Source organism: Scyliorhinus torazame, chromosome 19, assembly GCF_047496885.1.
Source record: "Scyliorhinus torazame isolate Kashiwa2021f chromosome 19, sScyTor2.1, whole genome shotgun sequence".
Classification (NCBI taxonomy): domain Eukaryota; kingdom Metazoa; phylum Chordata; class Chondrichthyes; order Carcharhiniformes; family Scyliorhinidae; genus Scyliorhinus; species Scyliorhinus torazame.
This window is the reverse complement of record NC_092725.1, coordinates 137,041,983-137,064,526: the sequence shown is the minus strand read 5'-3', so window position 1 is coordinate 137,064,526 and position 22,544 is coordinate 137,041,983. Positions and strand designations below refer to the sequence as shown.

The 22,544-nt window shown below is 45.2% G+C and overlaps 1 protein-coding gene across 1 annotated transcript in view; it reads left to right on the top strand.

Annotated features, from left to right (window-relative positions):
- The first annotated feature begins 25 nt into the window (after nucleotides 1-25).
- The window catches only part of ifrd1 (interferon-related developmental regulator 1), a 28,641-nt gene continuing 6,122 nt past the window's right edge, over nucleotides 26-22,544 (top strand). Inside the window, exons 1-10 of the mRNA XM_072485295.1 lie at nucleotides 26-310; nucleotides 6,211-6,315; nucleotides 8,686-8,770; nucleotides 9,706-9,830; nucleotides 10,121-10,278; nucleotides 10,409-10,459; nucleotides 10,557-10,735; nucleotides 11,175-11,283; nucleotides 14,374-14,508; nucleotides 17,159-17,287. Coding sequence (XP_072341396.1) covers nucleotides 277-310; nucleotides 6,211-6,315; nucleotides 8,686-8,770; nucleotides 9,706-9,830; nucleotides 10,121-10,278; nucleotides 10,409-10,459; nucleotides 10,557-10,735; nucleotides 11,175-11,283; nucleotides 14,374-14,508; nucleotides 17,159-17,287 — 1,110 coding nt within the window. The 5' untranslated portion in view covers nucleotides 26-276. The remainder of the gene's footprint in view (nucleotides 311-6,210; nucleotides 6,316-8,685; nucleotides 8,771-9,705; nucleotides 9,831-10,120; nucleotides 10,279-10,408; nucleotides 10,460-10,556; nucleotides 10,736-11,174; nucleotides 11,284-14,373; nucleotides 14,509-17,158; nucleotides 17,288-22,544) is intronic.

The following is a 22,544-nucleotide window of genomic DNA, read 5'->3' as shown; positions in this document are numbered from 1 at the left end:
CATATAAAGGGGGCGCGGCGGGCAGTCTGACGCTGACTCTGGTCAATGCGGAGGTAAAATGAGTCGTCTGAGTTCGTCGCCATTCACCGGGATTATTTATTACTTCTTATTGCCGTTTGGTGATTCCCACCTAGTTCCTCAGAGACGCTACAGTAAAAAGTGTTCTTCAATCGGCTGATCGTCGAACGGAGGGTGATTTTGGGTGATCCGCGGCCGGGTCGGTCAGCACATACCCGCCCTCCCATCCCCCACCCCGGAGAAGCGGGAGACGGGAAAATGCCGCGATCCAAGAAGCGGAACAACAAGGGAGGTAAGGAGAGCCCACGCGGGGGAGGGGGCTTGGGGGGGGGGCACTGAGCATGCGCGGCGTCCGCGCTGCCCTCTGGGAGCTGTAGTCCGCGGCACGCCGGCGGCCCACGGCCGTGAGCGAGGCAGAGGGCGCGGCGGGACTACATCTCCCGGCGGGTGGTGCGGGCATCGAAGCCGGCCGGCTCCCGCCGTCCTGGGGCGCTCTTGGGGAAGGCCACGTTTGAGGCGGCGCCGGGTGATGGGCGGGCAGCGGCCCCGGTGTCCCGAGCCCGACACCCACAGTGCGTGGGGAGTCCATTCGGCTCGTCGAGTCTGGACCGACCCTGTGAAAGTGCCCCACTTAAGCCCACGCCTTCATCCTATCCCAGTGACCCCAACACTGGGCAATTTATCACAGTCAATCCACCTAACCTGCACATGTGTGGGAGGAAACCCACGCAGACATGGGGAGAACATACAGACTCCACACAGCCATCCATGCCAGGAATGGGACCCTGGATCTGTGAACCAACAGTGCTAACCACAAATCTAGTGTACCCAATTCATTTTTTCCAATTAAGGGACCATTTAGTGTGACCAGTCCACCTACCCTGCACATCTTTGGGTTGTGAGGGTGAAACTGATGCAAACATAGAACATACAGAGGCCTCCACATACAACATCCTCCACATACAGAGGCCATTTGGCCCATTGAGTCTGCACTGTCCCACTTAAGCCCTCACCTCCACCCTATCCCCGTAACCCAATGGCCCCTCCTAACCTTTTTGGTCCTAAAGGTGACTTATCATGGCCAATCCACCTAACCTGCATGGCCAGTCCACCTAACCTACAAGGGGCTGGTTTAGCACACTGGGCTAAATCGCTGGCTTTTAAAGCAGACCAAGGCAGGCCAGCAGCACGGTTCGATTCCCGTACCAGCCTTGATGTCGGGTGGTGCAGTGGTTAGCATTGCCAGGGATCTGTGGGTTTCCCCCAAAGACGGTGGAATGGCCACAATAAAATTGCTGCTTAGTGTCCAGGGATGTACAGGTTGAGTAGGGTTGTGGGAAAATGGGTTGGGTACTCTTTCAGAAGGCAGACTTGATGGACCACATGGACTGCCTTCTGTACTGTAGCAATTCTAAATGGGGATGTTTGCTGCTGAATGCACAATTTGTGTCTCAAGATACTGGAGCAGTCTGTACCCATATGCAGCAAGACCTGGACAATATTTGAGCTTGGGCTTCCAAGTGGAAGGTGTAACATTGGTGCCAAGCAATGACTATCTCCAACAAGAGAGAATCCAACCATCTCATTCAATGGCAGAGTTTTGCTACGATGAACGTTAACCAGAAACTGTACTGGAGAACACATGTAAAAATTGTGGCTGGGAACTTTGTGGAGAGTGATGCTCCTGACTCTCCAAAGCCTGTCCATCTTCTGCAAGCCACCAGTCAGTGTCTTGGAATGCACTCTCACTTGTCTAGGTGAGGTGAGTGCAGCTTCAACAACACAAGAAGCTTGACACTATCCTGCAAGAAAGCAGCTCACAGCCTTCAACATTCGCTCCCTCCATGACCAATGACAGTGGCAGCACCTGTGCCATCAACATGTTGCATTGTAGTGACTCACCAAGGCTTTTTTGATGTGAACTCCACCACCTGAAAACACTAGCAGCAGACGCACGGTTATTCTTCATAAACAGCACAGTGGGTGTACCGGCTGGACCCCCCCCCCCCCCCCCCCCCAAACCAATCAACCCTTGCTGACCTCTGAAACCTCTTTAAAGAAATCAATAAACCACTTCCATCTATGGGTAAACCCATCCGGTGGGCCCCTTCAGACAAATGGAGCCTTCACCCTCCGGAATGCTGCCAGGATGTTCACCCACACCTGCATTTGGCTGCACCAAGATCCGTTACCCAAGCAAGATGTATCTCCAGACTATCTAAGGCAAAGGCCAAAACATCTGCCTCTTGCCCCTGGACTCTCTAGTTTTCCGATACCCTGAATATTGACACTTTGGGTCCACCTCCACACCCTGGATATCACGTCTGCAAACCCTAGCCAGAGCCCCCTCCATCTTGGATATGCCCAGAACATGTGCCTGTGATTCGTGGGCCCTCCTGCACACTGCCCACACCTATCCTCTATACACTCAAAGAACCTACTCATCCTCCCCATCGTCATATGTGCCCTATGTACCACTTTGAACTGTATGAGGCTTAGCCTCACACACAAGGACACGTTCACCTCCGCAAGGCCTCTGCCTACGTCTCTACCCTGACCTCCCCTCTTGGCTCCTGCTGGCGCTTAATGTCCTCCGCCAGGGCTCCTCTCAACTCCTTGTAGACATTGGACACCTCCCCTATTTGTTCCTACAACCCCAGGAACAGATGGCACCGACATCCATTCGTCCTGGGCAACTCTTATTCTTCCTCCAAATTTTCCCCCTGTAAACAGATCGCCAAATTGCTCAATCCCTGCTGCTGCCACCCTCCACCTCCCATCCAGCCCTGCTTGTGCAAACCTGTCTCAATATGAGGAACACCTCGCTCCTCCCCATATTCTGCTTGTATCCTGAGAGCCAGCCAAATTCCTCCAATATCCTCATTACGCCTCTGATACTGACCACGGGTCCAAAATATACAGCAACAGGTCATCTGCACACAGACCCTGTGCTTGATGTGCCTTCACTCAATCCCTCTCCAGACCCTTGATGCCCTAAGTGCCATTGCCAGCGGCTCTATCGCCAAGGTGAAGAGCAATGGGGAGAGCGGGTATCCCTGCCTTGTCCCATGATGCGGCCCAAAGTTACCCGAACTCAGTTCGCACACTTGCAACTGGCGCCTTGTATAGCAGCCGGACCGAGTACTCACTCGAACCGCTCCACCTCCTGCCCTCCGAAGGAATCATGATTTACATTAAGCAGCCTCATGTTTGCCGACAACCGTCTCCTCTTCAGAAAACGTTTGATCTTTGCCTGTCACCCCAGGGCACTATTTGCAAGGCTGACAGTCCAGTTTACTGGTCTAGTGACTACACCACTGCCTCTCTATCATAGTTTAAGCTTGGCAGTTTGCCATTAATAGTGGGATGGGCAATAAATGCTGGCCTTATTAGTGACTTTTCAAGGCCAATCAGCATTTATTGGGCTGTAATGGTTTATTGTAACCCTGCAGATTATGCAGGGAAATGTGTGAAAGGGTGATAGTGGTGATCATCCTCATTTAATTCCTTGTCTCAAAATGCAGGCGATAGAAAATGCTTGCTGCACTAAAAGTAAATTACGTGGCAAGAATAAGTAAGCATCTGGCAGCTTTTGCTGTTTTTAGAGGTAAGGGAATAGAACCATGCTTTTACATTTTTTAGGAGATATTTGGGTTTGGCACAAGTGTTAACCTGATCTAAAACTGGTTGCACGGAAAATAACTACTGTGATTTGAAATGTAAATAACCACCTGTTGATTTAATGGGACCTGTTAAACTTCACTTAGATGTGAACAGAACGTATTGTACAATAATGTGTGCTAGCATTTGCAAATATTGTGCAGCTAGCTTTTAAGTTGCGACTCCATAATTTTGCTGGAATTGTTTCCTGCAATGCTGGCTCTCCCTGAGCCTTGTGAAAGATGATGCAAGTATTTAAATTTTTGCTACTTTCTTGGATTGTGTTTTACAGAACTTGGCCCCTTTATAAAAAAAAAAAAAAATTGTAATGCATTGAAGGTTGTAATGGTCAGAATTTTGCCAAGCAGGTTGTGCAGAATGTAGGAACATGGGCATTATGCCATTGAGTGGGTGTGTTAGAAATATATACTTGCTCAGCACAGTAGCATTGTGAATAGCACAATTGCTTCACAGCTCCAGGGTCCCAGGTTCGATTCCGGCTTGGGTCACTGTCTGTGTGGAGTCTGCACAGTCTCCCTGTGTCAGCGTGGGTTTCCTCCGGGTGCTCCGGTTTCCTCCCACAGTCCAAAGATGTGCAGGTTAGCTGGATTGGCCATGATAAATTGCCCTTCGTGTCCAAAATTGCCCTTATGTTGGGTGGGGTTATGGGGATAGGGTGGAGGTATTGACCTTGGGTCGGGTGCTCTTTCCAAGAGCTGGTGCCGACTCAATGGGCCAAATGGCGGCCTCCTGCACTGTAAATTCTATGATTTCTGATGCATTCTGAATTTTGATCCTGTTATTTGGCAATAAACATTTTCGACATGGGAGTAAAGTGAGTAAAGGCAAATCCTCCCATCTCGGGGTTACTTTTGTGTGCTTCGATTCCTGCCTTGGGTCATTGTCTGCGGAGTCTGCACCTTCTCCCAGTGTCTGCGTGGGTTTCCTCCAGGTGGAAGAAAACCGGAGCACAAGTCCCGAAAGACGTGCTGTAGGTAATTTGGACGTTCTGAATTCTCCCTCAGTGTACCCGAACAGGTGTTGGAATATGGCAACTAGGGGCTTTTCAAACTTCATTGCAGTAAGCCCACTTGTGACAAAGATTATTATAAACATGTGGCGGAAACCTGTGATCATTTGTGCACATCTTTTGAAAGAAGCAGAGCAGGTTAAGCAAGTGTTTAAAATGCGCATTAAAAGCAAGGAAGTAATGATGAGCCTTATAAACCGGTGGTTCAGTCAAATTATGCATGGGAGAACCGAAAAAGATGTAATGCCTGGTGCACTATCCAGCTAAGTGAGAGGCTGGGTTAAAACTGCTTGTGACACGATTGGGTTTTAAGACCTGTAAATTAGGATGATGGAGAGGGCAAATTTAAAGGCTAGTTGAAATCTAAATGTATTGGCTTGGTAACGTTTTAATTGTATACTGAATTCATGTATGTTGTCAGATGCAATGATGTTTGACTCTTAAATCAATTTTGTTTGATTTCCTAATCCTCATGACCTTTTGTAAGGTCCAATTCCCAAAGAACCTGTGACTTTAAATTCAAATTTCCTCTTGACAGACAAATGTTGTTTGGCAGATTGAAAACACTCCTAATCAAATGTTGCCACAATTTCTATCCACTTGAACATTTTTTTTTCAACAATGCAACATTTCCTTGGTATTACAGTGACATGTCAGCTTAGATTGTGTGCTCATTCTGGATTGAATTTGAATTCCACATTCTAATCGAGGCAAGGGTTCCACATTCTAATCGAGGCGAGGGTTCTATCAGAATTCAGATACCAATTTAATTTTTGAATCGGGTGTAAGAATAACATTGGACTTAATTTCCCAATCTTACTGATTAGAGCAATTTTGAGGGAACCCTTTGGAGGAGCAATTATTTTCCAAACCTTTATCCTTAACCAGTCATGACTACTGTTTTTGGCTATTTAAAGTCTGGGTAGCCAGGTACTGACTAAGCTGGATGAAGAGGTTTTTCTGCTTGGTCAGGAAATACTAGTTTGCAAGAATTAATGTTTCATTATTTCATACTTGTTGACTGGGGAGGGATCAGATCGACAAATGTGTATGATCGAGGTTCCTTCCAAATCTACGACCTCTGCCATGTAGAAGGGCAGTAGGAAGATGCAAACACCATCTCCTATGTGTTCCCCTCCAAGTGACACACCATCCTAACTTGGAAAGATATTGTCACTGGGCCAAAACCTTAGTTCCATTCCTACCCCCACTAGGTGTATCTATATGAGGTAGACTGCAACAGTTCAAGAATGTGGTTTGCCACCATCTTGAGGGCAATGCTTCCAACCCTAATTTTCTTTTTTTTAAAATAGCAAATCTAGTAATCTGGTTTAGATCTACCCAATGGATTTTCATTTTGGTAACATCTGTCAAATTACAAAGATTGCTGACACCAGTTCTTTAAATTATATATGAATATTAGTGGACATGCATTCTGGAGTACATGCTGAAGCGGATTGTCTTTGGGCATTCAATTAATTTTTTTTCCCCCCTGCTTGCAGGTAGACAGAACCGAGCAGTGCAGCCTTTCAGTGATGAGGATGCTTCCATTGAAACAATGAGCCACTGCAGCAGCTTTAGTGATTCAGCCAGCTTGGCAGATGAAGGTAGAGTAATTGATCAAAGAAAAACTCTTGGGTGTTCCTCCTGTTCTGATCTGCTGTAATGATCCTTTATCGATCATATCGACTGGAACTGCTGGTCTTGATGAACAATATTTTCCAGGGGGGGTAATATGGCTTATGCTTGAAGTAGATAAGATTCTGAGCTAATGTATGAACACTATATTTATTGAGCAAGTGTCTGTGGAATAGACTGCCTTGGGAGAGTCTGAATGCAGTGAATATTTAAATGCAAATTAGATGGATTGCTTTCCAAAAACTTAGGGATTACAAGCATGAGTAATAGGCACGTAGGAGGCAGAGGATTCTTTTGAGTAGCAAGTGACTTGGATTTGTGGTTTGCAAAGCTCTCCACTAAGGTACTGTCATTGATGTGGCTTCCCATTGTTGGATTTTGTTTGGCGGGGTGGGGCAGCATTCTTTACCTTCTTGGGAAAAGCTTTACCAGGCAATTGTCTCAGAGCACTGACTTTCCCTGTACAATCGTGCTTCGCTGGGAACCATCCATCAGTGATTTTAAATCGCAAACGTTGGATGCTTCTGCCAGAATTACACAAGGTTACTTTTGGGGGGGAAAAGAAACCACTTAACATGCACGTAAACACCCAAACTGAGCCCTGCACAGGACACTCCAACTAATTGCCCTGCCCACAGGACTCTCTCTCTCTCTTTCCTCTCTTCTTCTCCTCCACCCCCCCCCCCCCCCCTCTCTCAAACCAACACTTGTGTATTTAAATGTGGCAACACTTATAACAAAATGGATAAATTATTAGCACAGCGAGAAATAAATGACATGATAGCCATTGGGGCTGATTTAGCACACTGCTAAATCGCTGGCTTTGCAAGCAGACCAAGGCAGGCCAGCAGCACGGTTCAATTCCCGTACCAGCCTCCCCGAACAGGCGCCAGAATGTGGCGACTAGGGGCTTTTCACAGTAACTTCATTTGAAGCCTACTTGTGACTAAGTGATTTTCATTTCATTACAGTGAAATAGTTATAAGGTGAGCAAGTCTGGGACCTCAAGGCTGTGTTTCTGAAATGACGGGAAGCTAGGAAAAGGTGGTGGTGTAGCACTGTTGGTGACATTGGTGCAGTAAAGGCTCTAAATAACACTATGTAGTTTGGGTGCCGATAAGAACTAGAAAGGTAAATTATCACTTTTAGGGATATTTATAGGCCCCCTTAACAGTAGTTACACTAGGGCTGAGTACATTGGAACAAGTGAATGTGGTGTGGAAGAAAGGCACTGCAATATTCATGGGCAATTTTGATCTACATGTAGATTGGGTGCATGGCATTGGCAAAGATAGCCTGGGAAGTGAGTTCATAGTATATTTGGACCAATTTCCTAGAACAGTAGATTTTGGTGCTATTACAGGGAGCAAGCTGTAAATGTGCAGGATTAATAAATAACCCTGTTGTAAATTAGAATCTAGGTGACCGTGACCATAACCTGATGCATGTTCAATTTGAAAGTGAGAAGTGTAGGTCAAAGGCGAGTGTTTTGAACCGCACTGATATGAGGTCCAGGTGGCTAAAGTGAACTGGGAAACGCTGGGAAACTCAGCAAAGAATGAAAGTTGCATCCCCTTGGCTAAATAAGATGGATAGTATCAAATTGAAAGGAAATGTGTATAATTATATGACAATTGATGGTAGGTCAAAAGGTTGGGCAGATTTTCCCAACAATGACTCAAAATGAAGGTGAAGTTAGTGTGAGTTAGTAATATAAAAATATGTTTTCGAACATCTAAGAAGAGAAAAGTAAAGTGTGTTGGTTCTCTGTCTGAGGAATTAGTTATGGCAAACAAGATTGTTTTGGTTCCCTGGGGTTCCCTCTTTTTGGAAAGTACTTGGTCTGTAACACTTCTTTTTAAAGATCACCCATTCTTCTCTTCTGGTTCTTGATCATACACCTTTGACTTGGGTAACTGTAAGTGCAGTTAAATTCCACCTGAGCATCCAAAATATCATTCCCACATCTTGCATTGCTACTTATTTCCACTCCTCCCAGTCCCTGCATCTTTTATTCTTCATTTAATTGCACATGCATTCCACAGGAAATTGCAGCCATCCAGTTTATTAGCTCAACTTGAACTGCAATCGAGGAAGCATGAGTGAATTTTGCATCTTTGAGTCTCCCCAATTAGCAATAACTTATTTTAAACTTGAGCCTCCTGGTTGGGCTACACTGGGAGATTTTGTCGGATTTGGCAATGTGAAGATATTAGCAGTAAAAGGGTAATCTAATTTACACACTTATGTCAATTCTGCTGATCGAATTTGACTACAACCTACCATGTACATAATTTTAATGACCAAAATGTCTAACATAAAAGCAATCTGTCTTCCAGCGATTGAAGATGTTGATGAAGAAGCAAGCCAAGAGGATTATGAATATAAACTGAGAGGATTTATTGACAGCACTCTTGATAAAAGGTGAACTCAAATCCTTGTGTACTTTGGAATTTAAGTCTCCATGCTTTAGCAATGTTTGTTATTGGTAGAAGCCAACATAGTTGTTTCGTAACCAGTAATTGGTTTGCCATTTGGGTTATAGCTTCAGTAAGCGATGGCAGGACTCTAACTCGAGCCTCATTCTTTGCAGTGAGTTAAATATCAGTTGGAACTGTCGGAGTTGAGATTGAAGTGTGCTATTGCTCCAACCCTCCACACTTTTTTTTCTCAAAACTAAACATTCAATTAATGAGTTATCAGATGTAACTCTAATCAGTTATATAGTGGCACTATTACTGCAGAATTTATGGCAAAACATGAAAAAGACATGAAAAAAGGTTAGTATTAACTCCCTTAGCATTTCAACATTAAGTGTTCTTGTGGAAGATGCAGAGTTTTGGATGTTAGTTTCTAAACCCATATCAGAAGTTTTTTATTTCTTAGATGCCTTATATTGTGAAGTCCTGATTTGCTTGGGCAGTATTCCAATCTAGCTGAGTTAATAATAATCGCTTGTCACAAGTAGGCTTCAATTAAGTTACTGTGCAAAGCCCCTAGTCGCCACATTCCAGCGCCTGTTCGGAGAGGCTGTTACAGGAATTAGACTTGCGCTGTTGCGTTGTTCTGCATTACAAGCCAGCTATTTAGCCCAGTGTGCTAAACCACTGTAGTAGTTTGAAGTTTTGGATTCTCAAACATTTGTGTCAGCTGGTAACCTATATGTGGAGTATGATGCTAATTATTCCTTCCAGGGTCAGACAGGCTACCTATGATGAAGTTGACTTTCTCATGGGGCAGAACATGACCATTGAGCTTAATTGTATCCCTAACCACTGTGTATTAATGTTTCAAAACTTTCATGTGGATCTTGTACAACTCTATGTTCTTCACTAAACTGTGTGCAATTGCTTCAACAGTGCAAAGGTCAGATTGTCTGCTCTAGAAGGACTGAAGTCTGCCTTCTCTTCTAAAATCCTTTATGACTTTATCCTGGAAAGAAGAGTGACCTTAACAGACAGTATTGAACGCTGTCTGAAAAAAGGTAATTTTTACAGAGGTTTGTAATTTTTCTCAAGCCAGATAATATTTAAAGAAATTAAAGTTGGCTTTGATTTTACAAGAGCTCAGTTAACCGTATTGTTTACAACTTGGACATAAATCGTAGGTCTTTTCAGTTTAGTTGCTCATTTATTGTGTAACAGGTTTGCTTCTGTAACCATTTGGCTAATGGCATTGGCTGATATACCTATTAAAGCTACAGTAACCAGGAAGCTCAGCTGTTTGTACTGCTGAGTAGGTACAAAATAATTAACCATTTTTTTTATTGCAAAGGAAAAAGTGAAGAACAATGTATTGCTGCCCACGTTGCCTCTCTTCTTTGCATTCAGCTGGGATCTAGCATAGAAAGTGAAGAGGTCTTCAAAGGTTTGAGGCCCATTTTCAAGACCATCCTTACTGATGAATCAGTCAGTGTACAGACACGGAGAGCTGTAAGTAGACTTTGTTCTTGAATGCCTTTCTAGATCCTCTTCTTTGCATCTATGCTGATTGCTTCAACTGCCCCCTGTAGCAAGTTCCCCATTCTACTAACTTGCACTTTCTTTTTTGCTTTTCTTCAAGTGTGCTACCAGTTTGGCAGTTTGCTGCTATGTTGCAGCTGATGATATTGAGGTGAGTATGAATATATTTCACTACATGTATGAATGTAAAGTAGATCCTTTTAAAGAACCATGCCAGAAACTTACAGGATCAAATTGATTGCCAACAGGATCTGCATTTAACAATGACCTATCTTGAAAGTGTCTTCACCACATCCTATCAAAAGGAGGATCAGACAGATTGTTTTAACAACACCCAAACTACAACTCTGGGCATCAGCACTTTGGTAGCATGGACGTTGCTGCTAACCATTTGTCCACCCTCATTAATGAAGAAAATATTTCAAACGTATGTTCATTCAAATGCAGTAGTTTAATGATTCATTACCTGGATAAAGTAAGCAAAAATTTTGTTCTGTGTACCCTAGATGAATTAATGCTGTGTAGAGAATCTTTCCTTCCAGTTGACAACAGTTTAAAATCAGCCAGCTAAGAATATCAATTACTTTGCTTCTACATTTGTCACAATTATTAATTCCTGATGTAGGATTGAATCAGATGTACAATTAACATTCAACCAATTTTCCTTAATTTATATTTTAACTAACAGTTGTATAAATTCAAAACTACATCTAACTTTTTTTGGGGGGGGGTGGGGGACAAGTGCAAATGTTTTATAAATAAGCATGACTGAATTGTCTTCAGTATATACAAGTTAAAAGGATATGTAATGAGAACAATTAATATTTACACAAGTTATAATGTTTCCCAATTGAATTGTATTCCAGTCATTTGACCAAACTTCCCAGTCTTCTTTCTTGTGGTGATGTGAACATGAGAATTGCAGCTGGCGAGACGATGGCGCTTCTATTTGAGTTGGCTAGAGATATGTGTGATGTAAGTTTTTTTTCTCTTTTTTTTTTTCCTTTCACTCATTTGCTGCCATCAGAAATCTGTTCAATTTGGTAAAAGTGGGGACGTAAAGAAAATGAGTGAGAATATTGTGAGACTGAAGTAGAATCTGAATGATCATTATTTGTGACTTAAAATTGTTTTGTAGCTATATTGACACCTGGTTGGTCTAGTCAGAATTATGAAAGTTTGATATTTGGGCTAAAATTTTAACTGGTTCCTGAAGGGCCAGAATTTTTATGACCTGTTAAATGCAGACCATCCAAAATTGATCTAATTGTGACTTAATCTGCCATGAAATTAATAGTTCCATGGGTGTCACTTGGGTATAGAATTAAGGGACAATTTAGTGTGGCCTATCCACATTTTTGGGTTGTGTGGGTGAGTCCCACGTAGACATGGGTGAATGTGAAACTCCACACAGACAGTGGGCCGGGATCGAACGCTGGTCCTCGGTGTCGTGAGGCAGCAGTGCTAACCACTGCGCCACCGTGCTGTCCTGCTTGGGTATAGATTTTAGAAAAATGTTCCTTCTGGGCAAGACAGTACTTTGACCCTTCATCTGTTCACTTAAACCATAAAGTACCAGATAATCTGTAAAGTAAAGCAGTCAGGTGCTCTAACAATTGAGTGCAGTAAATTTCAAACCTTTTCTTTTTGAGAAAACAGCAAGTATTAATTCTTGGTGAGTAGCTCCACTCTTGGAAAAATATGCAAGTTTTTATTTAAAAAAAACATCTTCTCTTGCCTCTGCAACTTAAAATTACATCGAATTTCCAACACCGAAATAAGGCATTCCAGTCGAAAGATCTGTGCCAGCGTAAATGTTCCCCACAAACTTCCTCCCATCCTGTTTCATCTACCCTGTCAGCATATTTCTTGATTTTATTTCCCCCACCCCCATTACTTGTCTAGTTTCCTCTTCTATGCATCTCTGCCAATTGCAACAACAACTTTAGTTAAACATTCTTCTGGATTGATTGAGTGATTTATCTTATCTGTATTCCCAAGAAGGTAAAGTAAAAATATTCAACACATCGTATACGACTTTTGCTTGGACATCACTTGTTTTTTCTCTCGCGCGCGCTCCCTTTTCCTCCTCCCACTGCCCCACCCCACCAAAAGGAAAGAACCCCAATCTGTCTTGACCATTATAGCCCCTCAGTTCTGGTATCAGCTTTGTAAATCTTTCCTGCTTCTGCATGTTGGAGAATTTGTAAATTTGATTTTATGCTAATACAGTATGTGTTGGATTCCATTTAATAAAGAAAATTAGGAGGATAGTGCTGCTGATTTGGGTGCTCTGGTTTCCTCCGACGATCCAAAGGTGTGCAGGTTATGTGGATTGGCCATGATAAAATGCCCCTTAGTGTCCAGGGATGTGCAGGGTCATGTGTGGTTACGGGATCAGATAGGGGAATGGGCCTCGGTTGGGTCCGTGTAGACTCGGATGGGCTGAATGGCCTCCTTTAGCATTGTAGAGTTTCTATTATAATGTGTGACTGATGGTGCAGGGCTGAGGGTTTAAAATTCTGGGCATTCTGACTGATTTCTGGGTAGCATGGGGCATGTATGAGATGGGTTGCACCTCAACAGGGACCAGGCCAATATCTTGGCAGGGAGGCTCCCTAGTGCGTTTGCTCTCTTGATTTACAAGCCAACAAAGATTTTGCATTAGGTTTGAACACGTTGTCTGTAATTAACAGATTTTGTTTTCAATAAATGACTTGTGGGAGTGGTGTACAGGCCCCTGAATAGTAACTACATGGGTATAAAAGATGATGGGAACAAAATACATTTGGAAAAAGCAAATGGCAGAGATGTTGATGAGCGTTCATAGCATTTTTGGGATCGTTTGAACAGCTTATTCTGGGGCCAATCGGAGGACAGGCTGTACTGGACCTAGTATTGTAATAAGTCTTACAACACCAGGTTAAAGTCCAACAGGTTTGTTTCAAACACTAGCTTTCGGAGCACTGCTCCTTCCTCCGGGGAATCTGAGGAAGGAGCAGTGCTCCGAAAGCTAATGTTTGAAACAAACCTGTTGGACTTTAACCTGGTGTTGTAAGACTTATTACTGTGCTCACCCCAGTCCAACGCCAGCATCTCCACATCATTGGACCTAGTATTGTGCAAGGAGATTCATGATAACCTCCATAGTGAAGGCACCCCAAGGTAGCAGGGATCATAATGTGATTGAATTTTGTGCCATAAATCTTTCAATGTAATGACAATACTGCAAAACTGGGATGTGTGGCCAGATTATGTAAATTTTTCAATTTATACAAAGTTAATAGTTTAATCGTACGGAGTAAAGCAGCGCCTGGTTTATGCTGAAATATTTACTCTTAACCAGTGGCGGCACTACATAGCTGGCTTCAGTGTTCTGCTTTAGTCACTGTGGGGCAGGAAGAAAGCGGGTGAGTGACTCGTGATTTGTTTGCTGTCTTTGATGTATGGATGGGGACTGACTTGGTCTTGTTTGTGGTAGCCATACCATCAAATTACATACTGAGATTTGCTGTGAAGTTAAAAGGAATAATGGTAACCTGGGCAAGGTACTAAAACACAAGCTGCACTCTAGAGCTTTACGCTAGTAAGGAGCTCCTGCCTTGGGGAGGGAGAAAATTGAAGCGGAATGTGCAAACCCCTGAGAATTGCAACAAACCTGAATGATATTAGACTTAAATTGCATAACTTGTACAAGCCACAAATTTAGGTGTGTTGCTGCAGAAGGCCGTACGAGTATCAAATCGAGTGAACCATATAAAACTTTGCAAGATTGAAGCGCTCAATATTCATTAGAAATTGGCTCCCTCATCTCATCTTCGTTACAATGTATTCTGACAAACTTAATGATGGGATGCGTAGCTGTTAATGGAACTCCTGTTTTGTATGCACACTTTATCCTTCTGGATTAATGCAGCTTGTGGCATAATGCCAAAAGCTCCAATAATTCTTTCAAAGGAGAATTGGATACATCTATGCAGAGAAAATTTGCACGGCAATGTGGTTTCAAATTGCCATGTTGAGCAATACCCTTTTTTTTAAAAAGGTTACACCTCTTTCTTACAGGATTTCGAATATGAAGATATGGATATTCTATGTGGAAAGCTGAAGAGTTTGGCTACCGATGGTAATAAATATAGAGCTAAGACTGACCGGAAGAAACAGCGCTCTGTATTTAGAGATGTCTTGAAGACTGTAGAGGTATTGTTCTATTTAACTTGGGGCCTTCATGTTATTACCATCGTTGGTATATTGAAACTTTCTTTAAGCTCTGCTGGGGGTCCATTAGATTGGATTTGGGTTGAATTTTCTGGTCTTACACCCTCCTGTTCGTTTCCTTCAGTTGACTGTTCTGTAACTGATGAGCAACTAGAGGACCCCCAGGGAGTGCTTTTCACAGCTCCTGAAACATACATTGGCAGTGGAGGCTTCCAGGAGTCTAGAGGAAATTCCATTTTTATTACTTGGTTGATTCCAGGTTTTTTGGGAGTACATTCCATATTCCTGACTATTGCAAAGCAACCTCTTTTATATTGCCCATCCGGTCTTGAGAGGCATGTCGTTTGTGCAGTGTTTTTTTTTTTCAATAATTGCTCAAATGTTTCTTGGATATGTGGTTATGGCGCAGTGAGCTATATTAATAGCAATACTTCATATGCTCGGTGTTCTGCTTGAAAGCTAACTAGACTTGGCAAGCTTTTCTGCAAATATAAGCAGCTTTTGTCACTGTTAGCCAAAATGTAGTGCATCTTTTGACATTCATGAACTCTTCTTGCTGATGCCAGTTTTTGGAGTTCTGCCTAGATATAGCCTTGCTTTGTATTTGACTGTTTTGATCCTGTTAAATCTACTAAGCTACAGTCTTTATTGATTTTTGGTGGAATTGGAAATTGTATGGTCTCTATCTTTTATCTGACGATCAATCCATGATGGCCTCTTCCACCCTTGGCCATCAAGGGTTCCTATACTCAATGGGAAGGAGGTCTGGGCAGAAAAAGGAATATGGGAGTTTTTGAGCTCGCTCTTTGGGATTGCATAGCAAAATGGCTGCATCATGATTGTCACAAGCTGGAATGTGTGTTGGGTACTATTAGACCTGAAATTTTTTGTTGAAGTAAAAGGCCAACGGCTGACTATTTATATCTGCAACTGGGAGACGGGCAGGTGAATGTTCAAGCACCTATCCAAATGTTGTCGTCCTCTGCCCATTGTTTTCTGGAAATTGCACCTCAACTGTGCATCGGACAGTGTGAAGTTTGTGTTTGTGCAGTAATTATGAACTAGACTCTCCACAGAAAGGAAAGTTGTCCATTTCAGATGCTCCTTTTTAAAGACATGAGCCTTACTAACTAACAGACTGAATCGTAGAGGTCGTCTACAGCACAGAAAAGGCGCACCGCATCTGCGCCAGTCAAAAACAACCACCTAAGTATTCAAATTTATTTTTCCAGCACGTGACACATACCTTGCATACCTTGGCATTGCAAGTGCACATCTAAATACTATTTCTTAATTATGAGGGTCTCTTCCTCCACCACCTTTTTCAGGCAGTGAGCTCCAGATCCTAGAGTTAAGTTTTTCCTCGTATCCCCCTCTAAACCTCCTGTCCCTATGCCCCCTGGTCATTGATCCCTCCACCAAGCCTCTCTTGGCACTGAATTAATAATACAAGCGTGGAGTCTTCTGCCTTCAGGTTTTCATTTTTGTAAATTCTTTACCCTTTCCTCTTGCTCCTTTCTGTATCTGATTTGACATTGAACTCGCCCTGCTCTTATGTGCTGCTAACCCATGTCAGAAATCCTGTAGTGATATAAGGAGATACAGCTGTTTGCCCTGTTCACTTTGGTCCTAAATAAGTTTCCCATAATGGCGTACACTTTCTTTTTTCAGCAACTTGCCCATGAGCAATGTATCGCCGTTTATTTTGAATATTCATTTGTGTGCATACAAGAAAATGATTCCAGGGTTTCTTAATTTTTATTCTGTATTGAAAGCTTGACAGACAAATATTCTGGATGGATTTTATTGGAAATTACAAGAGTTGCATCTGATATTCCAATTAAATAATTTTTATTCTTGTCAAGTCATCTATTTGCTTGTCCAATGTTTTTTTGAATGTTTAATTTAATTGCATGATATTTCGAGGCCGAATAATTGAGGTTGCAGGAAGTTTTACTGTTTGACTTGGCTCCAAACATCCATTGAACATTGATTTGAGAATGAAATGTTGGATAATTTTCTGCTTGCAAGTGCTTATTTTCCTATTTGATTTGTGCTTGAGTGAATTGGGGCTTATTTAATGGCTGCTTCAAAATTTTGCTCCTATTTGAGCAGCATTGGTTCAGTAAACTGAATTTTTGCCCCTAATTGGATTGAGTACATACTGGCAAACTGCTTAGTTTTTGAAATGGGAGGAAAGGTCACGAGTGTCATAGCTAAGCTGTAATTTTTTAACCATTTTCCTTTACGCGCCCCCCCACCCCTTCAACCCTGCACATTGGTTTGTTTATTTCTGAATATATTTGAAACTCACCTGAGCTTTCCTGAGGAAACCAGAGTGACTGTTCAGCCAAGAAATTTCACACTTCCCCCTCCCTGTCCTCAGGTGAGTAACATAAAGCAAATTATAATTGGGTCAAAAGCATTGGCAGTTAAAACTTGCCTTACAAGAGCAGAAGGAAAGTTTAGCAGGTGCTGGAGTTGCTAATCTTAAGAAGGACCTGGGAATGTCAGAGGGGAGGGGGAAGAGGTGGGAGGGTGGAAACGGAGGGGAGAAGAGGAGGGAGAAAAGAGACCTAAACTACAACACTAGATTCAATAAGCATCTGACTTTTTTTTCTGATTTCCACAGGAGGGTGACTTTGACCCTGAAACTATTACGTTTGGCCCTGAATGCATGTATATTGACAATTGGGTTAAAAAGCGCACCTATGAAACCTTCAAGGAATTGCTTGCATCTGGTATAAGGTTCCATCTACAGGTGAGTGTTGTTGAGGTTAAAATGTCCCACTGTGTTTATGATGTAGAATATAAGCAAATCTGAATCCGCGGTGAGCAGAATGCATGGCCAACAGTAGAAATGAACATTCAAGGTTTTTTTACAATACAATTACAAAACTCGCTCCCCTCAGGGTCTCCTTCACTGACATGCACCCAGGCTGGGGTCTTTCTGCAAGCTGGGGCTCTCCTTGTTGAGGGGAAACCCTGCCCCCTTAAAGGACAAGTTCATACTCTGGGGCAGTCATAGGAAACCCTTTGGTCCTCATGCTGGGGCCTCCACTGGGGTTATAACACTAGCCAAATGTAATATTAGGGCAGATTATTGTAAGGAGTATCTTGAAAGAGGAAATAAAGGTGTAAGGAGGGAATTCTGAAAGTGAGGGCCCAAACAGCTGAACAAAAAAGAACAAAGAAATGTACAGCACAGGAACAGGCCCTTCGGCCCTCCAAGACCATGCCGACCATACTGCCCGACTAAACTACAATCTTCTACACTAAGAGGTCGTCTACAGCACAGAAGGCGCACCGCATCTGCGCCAGTCAAAAACAACCACCTAAGTATTCAAATTTATTCTGAAGGCATTCACCAAATGTGGAGCCATGAAGGCATCAATGGTATGGGCAAGATGAGGAAGGAGGTTCTGCATTGTCACTATGAAGAAGCAGAGGTAATAATTATGTGCAAATTGGCACAGGGTAAATGAGATTCGAGAAATAAATGCCTCCAGGACTGTTGTGCGAGAAGTGGATTCTGATTTGTGGGAAAATGAGGCTTGTACTGTTGGGATAGTCTTCACCTGAACCTGCTGGGGCTGCACAACTAGGAAAGTAGAGAGCCTTTAATTTAAATAGTGGGGATAAAGGATCACATTTGGGAAGACTCAATGGGCCAAATGGCCTCCTCCTGCACTCTATCTTCAGTCAGTGCAGACTTGTAGGTCGAATGGCATCCTAACTGCATGTAGTAGTCCAAACAAAACGGAATAAATGGGTGCAAATGCAATCTGATAGTCATTGCGGAGACATAACCTAAATTGAGACCTGAACATTGAAGAGTGTGACATTTAGAGGGAAGGAAGCCAGAAAAAGGTGTATGGGTGGCTCTGTTACTTAATAGCACATTAAATGCTGCTGCACTGGCCGAAAGAGAATGGGACACAGAAGAGGTGGTTGGGACGAGGGTCCCCGGTTGGGGGACTGGAGAGTGAGGGAGATGCAGGCAAGGGACTGGCCCAGAAAAGGAGATGGCTAGTTGGTGGGGGGGGGGGGGGGGGGGTGTGAGAGTCCCTCCAATCCGGCTGATAACGTACGTGGAACGTGAGGGGCCTGAATGGGCCGGTGAAGAGGGCTCGAGTGTTTGAGCACTTGAAGGGACTGAAGGCAGACGTGGCAATGCTCCAAGAGACACACCTGAAGGTGGTGGACCAGGTCAGGTTAAGAAAGGAATGGGTAGGACAGGTATTTCACTCTGGATTGGACGCGAAAAATAGAGGTGGGAAAGCATGTGTCATTTGAGGCCAAGACGATCGTAGTGGATAATGGAGGGAGATATGTGATGGGTGGGAGGTTGCAAGAGACGTGGGTGGTGTTGGTAAATGTATTCGCCCTGAGCTGGGATGATGCTGGATTTATGAAGCGCATGTTGGGGTGCATTCCAGACCTGGAGGTAGGAGGACTGATAATGGGAGGGGACTTCAATACAGTGCTGGACCCAGCACTGGATCGCTCCAGATCGAGGACAGGAAAGAATCCGGCGGCGGCCAAGGTGCTCGAGGGTTTTATGGACCAGATGGGGGGAGTGGACCCATGGAGGTTTGCAAGGCCGCAGGCCAGGGAATTTTCTTTCTTCTCCCATGTACACAAAGCCTACTCCCGGATAGATTTCTTTGTTCTGGGTAGGGTGCTCATCCCGAGGGTGGAGGGGACGGAGTATTCGTCTAGCCGTTTCGGACCATGCCCCGCACTGGGTGGAAATGGGGCTGCGAGAGGAGAGGGACCAACGCCCGCTGTGGCGGCTGGATGTGGGACTGCTGGCGGACGAGGTGGTGAGTGGGAAGGTGAGGGGATGTATTGAAAGGTACTTGGAGGCCAACGACAACGGGGAGGTGCGAGTGGGGGTGGTATGGGAGGTGTTGAAGGCGGTGATCAGGGGAGAGCTGATCTCCATCAGGGCTCATAGGGAGAAGACCGGGCATGGAAAGGGAGAGGTTAGTGGGGGAGATCTTGCGAGTGGACAGGAGATACGCAGAGGCCCCGGAGGAAAGATTACTTGGGGAAAGGCGACGGCTCCAGATGGAGTTTGACCTGCTGACCACGGGCAAGGCGGAGGCACAGTGGAGGAAGGCGCAGGGGGCGACCTAAGAGTACGGGGAAAAGGCTAGTCGGATGCTGGCGCACCAGCTCCGTAAGAGGGTGGCAGCGAGGGAAATGGGGGGAATCAATGATGGAAGGGGAGCCACGGTTCGAAGTGCAACAAAAATAAATAAGGTATTCAAGGCCTTCTATGAAGAGCTGTACAGATCCCAGCCCCCGGGGGGGGGGGGGGCAGAAGGGGGGATGAGACTATTCCTGGACCAACTGAGGTTCCTGAGGGTGGAGGAGCAAGAGGCGGTTGGTTTGGGGGCACTAATTGGGTTGGAGGAGTTGAGTGAGGGTTTGGGGAGCATGCAGGCGGGGAAGGCCCCGGGGCCGGATGGGTTCCCGGTGGAGTTCTATAGAAAATATGTGGACCTGCTGGCCCCGCTACTAGTGAGTACCTTTAACGAGGCGAGAGGAGGGAACCCTGCCCCAGACCATGTCGGAGGCGACAATCTCCTTGATTCTAAAGCGAGACAAGGATCCACTGCAATGTGGATCGTACAGGCCGATTTTGCTCCTCAATGTGGATGCGAAGCTATTGGCAAAAGTATTGGCCACCAGGATTGAGGACTGTGTCCCGGGGGTGATTCATGAGGACCAAACGGGATTCGTAAAGGGCAGGCAATTAAATACTAATGTGCAGCGGCTCTTAAACATGATAATGATGACATTGGGGGAGGGAGAGGCGGAGATAGTGGCAGCTATGGACGCGGAAAAAGCCTTTGACCGAGTGGAGTGGGAGTACCTCTGGGAGGTATTGCGCAGGTTCGGGGGAGGGTTTATCAGATGGGTTAAGCACCTTTACAGCGCCCCGGTGGCGAGTGTAGTGACGAACCGGCGGAGGTCGGAGTACCTTCGGCTGTACCGAGGGACGAGACAGGGGTGCCCCCTGTCCCCCCTGTTTGCATTGGCGATCGAACCCGTGGCCATATCATTTAGGGAGTCTAATAAATGGAGGGGGATAGTCTGTGGGGGAGAAGAGCATCGGGTATCGCTCTACGCGGATGACCTTTTGCTATACGTGGCGGATCCAATGGAGGGGATGGTGGAGGTCATGCAGACTCTGAAGGCGTTTGTGGCGTTCTCGGGCTACAAGCTTAATGTAGGGAAGAGTGAGCTTTTTGTATTACAGGCAGGGGACCAAGAAAGAGATAGGGGACCTACTGCTGAGGAGGGCGGAGAGGAATTTTCGGTATCTGGGGATCCAGATAGCCAGGAGTTGGGGGAGCCCTACATAAACTGAATTTGACTAGGTTGGTGGAGCAAATGGAGGAGGATTTTAAAAGATGGGACATGCTCCCGCTCTCGCTGGTGGGTAGGGTGCAGTCGGTCAAAATGGTGGTCCTTCCGAGGTTTTTGTTTGTGTTTCAGTGCCTTCCCAATGTGATCACCAAGGGCTTTTTCAAGAGAGTAGGTAGGAGTATTATGGGGTTTGTGTGGGCGAATAAGACCCCGAGGGTAAGGAGAGGATTCCTGGAACGCAGTAGGGACCGAGGAGGGTTGGCGCTGCCAAACCTGGAGCTACTACTGGGCAGCAAATGTGGCGATCTGCAAGTGGTTCATGGAGGGAGAGGGGCGGCATGGAAGAGGATGGAGATGGCGTCCTGTAAAGGAACGAGCCTGGGGGTGTTGGTAACGGCACTGCTGCCGCTCTCGCTGACAAAATACACCACAAACCCGGTGGTGGCGGCAACACTAAGGATCTGGGGCCAGTGGAGAAGCACAGGGGTGCAACGGGAGCATCGGTGTGGTCCCCGATCAGGGGTACCCACCAGCTTGTCCCGGGGAAGATGGACGCGGGGTTCCAAGGCTGGCATCGGGCGGGGATTAGAAGAATGGGGGACCTGTTCATTGACGGGACATTTACGAGCCTAGGGGCACTGGAGAAGTTTGAGTTACCCCTGGGAAATGCCTTTAGATATATGCAGGTGAGGGCTTTTGTGAGGCGACAGGTGAGGGAATTTCCGTTGCTCCCAGCACAAGAAGTTCAAGATGGGGTGATCTCCGGGGAATGGGTCGGGGAGGGCACTGTGTCGGAAATACAGTAGTAGAAGAGTTGAAAGGTAAATGGGAGGAGGAGCTGGGGGAGGAGATTGAGGAAGGGCTATGGGCTGACTCCCTGGGTAGGGTTAATACCACCTCGTGTGCCAGCCTCAGTCTGATACAATTTAAGGTGGTTCACAGTGCATTTGACAAGGGCGAGGCTGAGTATTTTCTTTGGGGTAGAGGATAGATGTGAAAGATGTTCAGGGAGCCCGGCGAACCATGTCCATATGTTTTGGTCATGCCCGGCACTGGAGGGGTTCTGGAGAGGAATGGCGGGAGCAATATCTCAGGTGGTGAAAGTCCGGGTCAAGCCAAGCTGGGGGCTAGCAATATTTGGAGTAGTGGATGAGCCGGGAGTACAGGAGGCGAAAGAGGCCAGCATTCTGGCCTTTGCGTCCCTAGTAGCCCGGCTTGCTATTGTGGAAGGAGGCGAAGCCCCCTAGCCTGGAGGCCTGGATAAACTACATGGCGGGGTTCATAAAATGGAGAGGATTAAGTTTGCTTTGAGGGTCTGCGCAGGGGTTCTACAGGTGGTGGCAACCGTTCCTAGAATATTTCAGTGTTAGAGGAAGGTCTGTCAGCAGCAGCAGCAACCCTGGGGTGGGGGAGGGGGGAAACGAGAGATTGTTTGAGGGGATGGACGAGCAGGAGATGGCATGGAGGGTGGGGAGAAATGTCACGTGCGGCCAAGAGCCAGTGTATCAAGGCTATGTAAATATACCATCTTGCCATGTATATATCTTGCTCAGGGTGACTTTGCGTTATTTTGTTACGGGTTGGGGGGGGAGGGGGGAGTTATTGTTTGTATGGGGAAAAATTGTGTTGTTAAAACC